Source organism: Elaeis guineensis, chromosome 7 (assembly GCF_000442705.2).
Source record: "Elaeis guineensis isolate ETL-2024a chromosome 7, EG11, whole genome shotgun sequence".
Lineage (NCBI taxonomy): Eukaryota > Viridiplantae > Streptophyta > Magnoliopsida > Arecales > Arecaceae > Elaeis > Elaeis guineensis.
This window is the reverse complement of record NC_025999.2, coordinates 96,981,767-96,988,809: the sequence shown is the minus strand read 5'-3', so window position 1 is coordinate 96,988,809 and position 7,043 is coordinate 96,981,767. Positions and strand designations below refer to the sequence as shown.

Below are 7,043 nucleotides of genomic sequence, written 5' to 3'. Positions count from 1 at the left end.
CGTCAGCCTCGCCAGTTGACTGGGCCTAAAGACGCCCATTCCACCTTTTAATCTCCAAACATAGCCCAAATGTTTATTTTTAATTTTTTATGCAGGGCTCGGTTCCTCGTGGGGAACAAAAGATAGGGAGGGAAAGACCCGATAAATGTGGCCGCATTCGCAGTCGGTCATGCCAGGTTTTCATCTCATCCAATGCCATGTGTCCAGTTCGTTATAGAAAATCCTCATTTTTAACGCAAACAAAATTTTTATATATTAGTAATAAAAATAAAAGCAAGAGAATAAAATATCTAAAATCCCGCTCCATTACCGAAACAGTTAACTCACTCGATATTCAAAAATAAAAAATTAATAAAAAAAAGATAAACTACTTTCTCTCCTCTCACATTGCCAAATTTTTTTTAAGAAAAAAAAAAAGCCGAATAATTGACCTTCTGACAGGCTCGGTTTCTCGAAAAATTTTAGGCGGTAGGGAGAGGATCGATTGGAAATAAATCACCAATATCTTGGAAGTAATCATCTCCCTGCCATGACACTGAGGCGAGGTTTAAATCAGAGCTCAGCATAACATCGCTTATGTCGCTGGTGAAGAAGCCAATCTCCGCCGAGTCCGCGAAGAATCCTGGCTCGGACGAGTCGAAGCCGAGCAAATCGTTGTAGAATGGCACCTCGTCGAATGACATGAAGTCCCCAAACTCGTCCGGTAAACTGATGCTGGCGGGGAGAATACTAGCCTTCTCATCCGATACTTCAGTCGGCGTTTGCTGCTCTTCTTGGGCCTTGTTCTCCTCCGACTTGTCGGCGGCGGAGGGTGGGAAACCGTAGAGGACGGAGGTCGGGGAGGAGAGATTGGGTGACTCCTCACCGGAGTCGTACCCGCCGGAGACCGTGCCATCGGAAAGGTTCTTCGTCGGAGGAGAAGGTTGCGCCGGGGCAGCGGCGGAGGTGGGGACTGAGCGGGTAGAGAAGTTGGTGGTGGCATCGGGGCCACGGAGCTGGATGGCGGCGGAGTCGTACACCTTGGCGGCCTCCTCCGCAGTATTGTACGTGCCGAGCCACACCCGGACACGCCGCCAGGGATCGCGGATCTCCGCGGCGTACTTCCCCCATGGCCGCCGGCGGACGCCACGGAACCTCGGGGCCGCCGGCGAGCCAGGCTTGTCACCGGGGGTTCCAAGGACCGGCTTCTTCTTCTTTCCGCCTACCTTTCCTGATCTCTCCTTGTCGCCAGCGGCGATAGCGGTGGTCTTAGCGGGGCGGTCCTCGAACCTAATCTCTTGGACATAGCGCTTCACACGGCGGCGGAAGTAACAGCAATCTTCTTCGTCGCTGGAGGAGTCGGTGGCGTCGTAGTCGTCGCAAAAGATACGCACCATCCTTCTGCCAGCCAACTTGTTGGCTTTGCCGGAGCGGTATATTGACCGCGGCCGCGGCTTTGGATTCACGTTAACATGCTCGGTTCTCTTAACTGGCAAAGAATACATCATGTCCATCGCTTCAAAATCTATGCTTCTCTATTCTATTTGCATTTGCTATTCTCCACTGCAACACAAAAATAAATCATTAGCCCTTTCAAAAAAAATTATTTTTTTAAAAAAAACTAAAGCTCATGGTAGAACAGAAAAAAGAGGATTCCTGATATTTGCAGGGAAAAAGAGGGTTAAAAGAGATAAAGTTATGATTTTTAACGAAAAGTGAAATTTAAAGAAAAATCTAGAAGAAAAGAGATCAAAGGAATATGAAATTCGTCTTCAAGAAGACAACTGATGTAATATAGATCAAAAATTTCCACGGAGAGGGGCAGAGAGAAGTCAGGGAGGAGAAAAGAGAAACGGCAAGAAAATTTCGAGCAAAACCGATCAAAACCAAAAAAAAATCTGACACCAAAAATAAGAAATAATTAAATTATTACCTCAAAAATAATATGAGACAAACACTGGCGACTTATGGCGGAGCGATCACCGTGGTACTCTCTTCCAGGGGAACAGAAGAGGCACAAAGTTCTAGTCTTGACAACCTCTGCAATCCGTATAAGAGAGAGAGAGGGGAAAAAGGAGTGAGATAAGGGGGAAAGAGGAATAGAAAGATCAAAGAAGCAGAGGTGAAAGCAAGAGCTCCAGAGAGCGGCGTTGAGAGAGATTGGAGAGTGCGGTTCGGGACACCGAGACACGCTGTTTTATAAAACCGCAAACGGCAGAAATCGGCAAACCCGGCCACAGTGAACTTTTATTTTATTTCCTATTTTATTTTGCCTCTATTCCAAGTTTGTCCCTAGCCTTCTTTCGTGATATTTTGGGTTTTTCTTTTTTTTTTTTCGAATTTTGATTTAATTTGTAACGCTTTTTATGCGTTTTTTTTTTACAAATCTTGATTTAGTTGCGGATATTCCGGCGATGGGCAGCCGGCGTCACGCACCACGAGCCGCCGCAGCCAAATGCTGAGCGCCGTGAGGCGCCAGCTGGCAGTGGGCCCCATGGCAGAACAGGTTGCGACTTCGATAGCGGGACAACATAACATAAAGCAGAGTGTGCTCACGTGACACGACGGTGGATTACTTCTAATTCTCCACACTACACTATTACTAGTCAAATTTAATCATGTAAAACTTTGGTAATTAGTGGTGCCTTTCTGTTAATAAAAGCATGGCTGTGCATTTGGCTCCCGCAACAATAAGATCCGAAAATCCCACAACTACAAAGTCTGAGAACCTCGCATCCAGAAGGTCATAAAGCTCATTTTAATATTTTAGACCTTTGACTAGCTTTATCCTCACTAATAATACATAAGGCTCCCGCAATTGCAAGTCTGGAAACCCGCATGCAAAAAAGGTCATGAAAGTCACTTCATTTCGAACCCATGACTGGTTTTCATCCTGTACCCAAAAAAAAAAAAAAAAAAGTATATATCTTTATGTTTCAAACCCATAACATTCAAATTATAGATGGAGCAATCTTACTGTTATGCTAAAGCTCACCCCTATTTTTTTTTTAGTTAATATCTTAATTTAAAGAATTTTCTTCACTTGAAACTTGCAAGTTATGTTTAAATTGTTGAGATGGTATTAGTAAGATAGAAAAAAATGATAATGTTGCATTTCATAAGTATTTGCTTCCATGAATTTAGAGATAACCTAACTCATCATAGGCTTTGATAATGTGAATAAGTACCGGTGAAAATTCAAATAAAATTAAATAAATCTAGTCTATTAATTATGTATGTTTAAATGGTAGATAATAAGCATAAATGCTACGCTTATAACTGCACTATTATACTTGAGGTTCCGTTGTGATAGAGTATAAAAGGGCCAAATGTATAATGCTTCACCTCATATACAAAGAGCTTGTTTTCATATTTTGAATTTGTGATACTCAATATTACTCCAAAGCCCATCCTCCATAAATGTGTAGTTGTCATAATTTTTAATGAAATATATTTTTTTAGTATATTTACTTTGTATTAGCATTAACTCTATCAATATGAATATTAAAATTTTCGCATATTATAGAAGACCAAATTTGCTAGTACTAGATTGGCTTGTATAATCACGATATCCCAAGTAACTCCTAATCTTATTTTATGCGCTTCAATAGAATAATGTGAACACCGGGAAAAGAATATTTGAAAGGATCGAACTTTAAAATGCCATATATTATCACTTGGGTTGATGAAATTTGAATTGTTGTTAAGAAACTATACTGTATAAAATTTGTTAGACTATTAGAAGCTATATGTATTATAATATTTGCCATGGAGGCTCTAAATCTAAATTGCTCATTCCATTTATTTTTTATATTTTTTTAAAATATCAAAATATCTATTATCATTCACACTTCATTTAATTATATTTTCATATGGAAGCATCAAATTTTCCACTTGATTATATTAACACTGAAATTGAAAAGGAATCTTAGATTATCTTATTGGTTGATCAATCTCTTCAAATAGCGCACATATACACATACAACAAGCATTCTATGCAACGCGAGCCAACCAGCTAAACAAGCATAAGAAAGTTAAATAAGCAGGCGAATTTAAAAAGCCAATGTCGCCAATGTCACCGTAGTCACTGGCTCACTGCACTATTCGTAATCTAACCCTTTGTTTTAATGTTTTACAGCTGTGGGTGGGCCTATCATTTTTTTTTTTTTTTGCTTTTTTTTGGCCTCCGTTGAGTTCGCAACGGCAACTCTGATTCTGCACCTAACGTTCACCCCTTCGGCACTCCTTTTGTCCTCATTCAACTGACGCGTACCAAAAATCTATTTTTAAAAAATCTAAAATTTTTCAATATTTTTAATATATATTATGTATATCAACTCAATAAAAATAAAAAATAAAAACGCTAAAACATTACAACACAGGGTGTCTTTGAAGGATTCTGACGTGTGTGACAACTTACAAAGGCCATTAGGGTAATTTTTGTTGGAGGCTACCTAAGAAATCCAAGAAATAGATACGGTGATGATACACTGCCTCATGTTTATGGACTGTTTTGAAGAAATTTAGCAGTAAATGTTGGAGCTCGTGATGCGTTGTGCCGTTGAAGCGTCCCTTCCGAGAAAAAATGCCACCGTAACGCGATTATATTAACGCTTTCCAAAAGTTTTCCGTCCCGGGGAACGCGACACTGGTATGCGTATCATTCAATTGGTGGGTGCCGCAAATCTCTGGCCGTCCGATACGAGATATCCGGCATTCCCTCTCAACAGCGAATTTAAAGCCAACCGTTGGGTGGGACCGCCAGCTGGCATTTCGCCGGCCTAGCCCAGGTGGCAAAAGAGTGACAAAGAAATTATTTGACGGATGGCCTAAGATAATAGATAAGGCTCTAGAGAATGCCCAGTCCATGATCAAAATATTAGTCAAATTATATTCTTTTCCTAAAGAAAAAAAAAAAAAAAAAAAGAATGGTCTCAGATTGAATATTAGGGGATGCAATTGGCCGGGTCAAGAGCAGCTTAATGTTGCATAGTGCAATACAATATTTGAAATTCCGATAAATTTTTTTTTTCTAATTGAATGGTAACATAAGTGACTAATTATATAGAAATTATATTATAAACTTTATTTTCTCTTTTTTTATATATATTTTATTTTCTAATTTACATGGATATATCTTTTTTATATGAGTTTAAATAAAATCTGATCTTATCCCACCCCTCACTTCAAAAAAAAAAAAAAACATCTTGATCTATGCTTGACACAAACCTTTGTAACCTGGTTTGACATGTTAATTAGGTTGAGCTGAGTTTTTCTGGATCATAGGCAGGATCTTCCCATACTTAATCCTAATCAAATGTATTAAGTTAAACCCTTGATTGCCAGAGGTAAGGTCTCAATAATCAGTAATGGATGTACAAACAGATGAGCAGACCACATTATAATATGTCTTGCCTGGTTTATTAAACCATTAACAATTGTTGGAACCCATTTAAATAGTTTGTGATGGATGACTAATTGCACGCATTCGGTTATTTGGGGAGCACTAGAGAACCTAAAATCCAAGTTTAGGGCACTGCCATGTCAATTTACTTAGATGAAATAAGAGAATGACTTTTGATAATATGTGGAACTATGACAAAGATGGTCAAAGTTTCAATCAAGCAGATATGGATGGTTCAATGGTCATTTCAAAATTGTGAAGATATTATACATCAAACAAATCAGGGCCATTTTCTACAAAAAAAAAAAAAAAAAAATCATTAGCAAGATTGGATGACATCAAGAAGGTAAGAGTATGGGTATTTAGATATTTAATTTAATATTATTGGACTGACCAAGTCCATGGTCCACTGACCAATAAGCCTATGGTACTGGGTATTTTCATTGATAACATACGTTAATGTGGGAAAAACGCAAAATTTTAGCAAGAAATAAGTGGCTTTAGAGAACTAATGTATTGAAGTACATATTAACTTGAAATTCACTTAATTTAGATAATTAATTAATTACCGTATCGGGTTATAAGTGTAGCTGAGCCTAAAATGAATGGACCCAAGGAGGATCGGAGGTTTGCTAGGCTGCATGAGATGAAAGCTTAGCTGAATGGTAGTTGATTTGGACTCTTTTGATGTTGTATATATTTATAAAGAGACAAAGGGTATTATTGTTTGGCTCATAACTGATATAAGATAATTATATTAGAGCTACATTGTATGAGTCTATTTTTTTAATCCTTTCTCAATTGGCAGAAACTTCGTCACGAGACTGGTAGGATGCATTAGTATGAGGAATTTATAGTATGCTGTATGTCGAACTTTAAAATATGTATAATTAGGGGAAAAAAAAAAAAAAACAAGGCCAAAATGGAAATAATCTTCCTGGGCGCATGAAACAAAGGAGCCGCCGGCCTTTGTTCTCTTCCGACCACGCGCTTGCCCTCACAAAGTCACAATGTGTGGGAGCCCTCGTGGCACTCAATGATTGGAGGTCATTTGGCCCTAAAATCCCTCTTACCAATGGAAGATGTACAATGGAAATGTACACAGTTAACTCTCCGGTGCCACGTAAGTTGTCTTCTGTTAACATTAGTATGATTTTGAATGATGTACCATTCACATTTACTTGGAGGGTATCAATAGGACAAAATCATGACAAGAAATAACAACTAAGACATTCCCTGTAAACATTCTTATCAGCACTTATGAGCTTATACGGACCTTTACTTTTTAGCGGTTTTGGGTGACGTTAGCGGATTGTTTAATATTTTTCTTGATTTTTTTTTTTTCTTTTGGATAAATGTTGTTTCTATTTTCACGTGGTTCTTATTAAAGCCGTAACAACAACTTAATTTATATATTTATTCGATTGAAAGTGCACAACGTAGTTCTCTTATACTAGCTAGAGCTCTAAACACATGAAAAGGTTGTCGATATTTATATATGATGCATTTTTTTTTCCAAAAGCAAGCATGCTTACATATAGATCCTATATTACCAGTTCGATTTTATATTTTTTTTAATGAGGGAGGACGACTACATTTGGCAATGTAATATGATGCTTAGGAGTTCTGCTGATAAAGTATCCAACGATATTTGCCCACA

The 7,043-nt window shown here is 38.4% G+C and overlaps 1 protein-coding gene across 1 annotated transcript; it reads right to left on the bottom strand.

Annotated features, from left to right (window-relative positions):
* Positions 1–287: 287 nt before the first annotated feature.
* On the bottom strand, positions 288–2,051 carry LOC140859067 (ethylene-responsive transcription factor CRF1-like). The gene is made up of 2 exons (XM_073260380.1): positions 1,913–2,051; positions 288–1,542 (listed from the first exon to the last, which is right to left on the bottom strand). Exon 2 carries the CDS (start codon positions 1,491–1,493, stop codon positions 462–464), a length of 1,032 nt encoding a protein of 343 aa, XP_073116481.1. The 5' UTR covers positions 1,494–1,542; positions 1,913–2,051; the 3' UTR covers positions 288–461.
* Positions 2,052–7,043: the final 4,992 nt, after the last annotated feature.

Bases quoted from the DNA above. Each gene is read 5' to 3' on its own strand.
- LOC140859067 (XM_073260380.1), bottom strand. From the start codon at position 1,493: ATGGACATGATGTATTCTTTGCCAGTTAAGAGAACCGAGCATGTTAAC.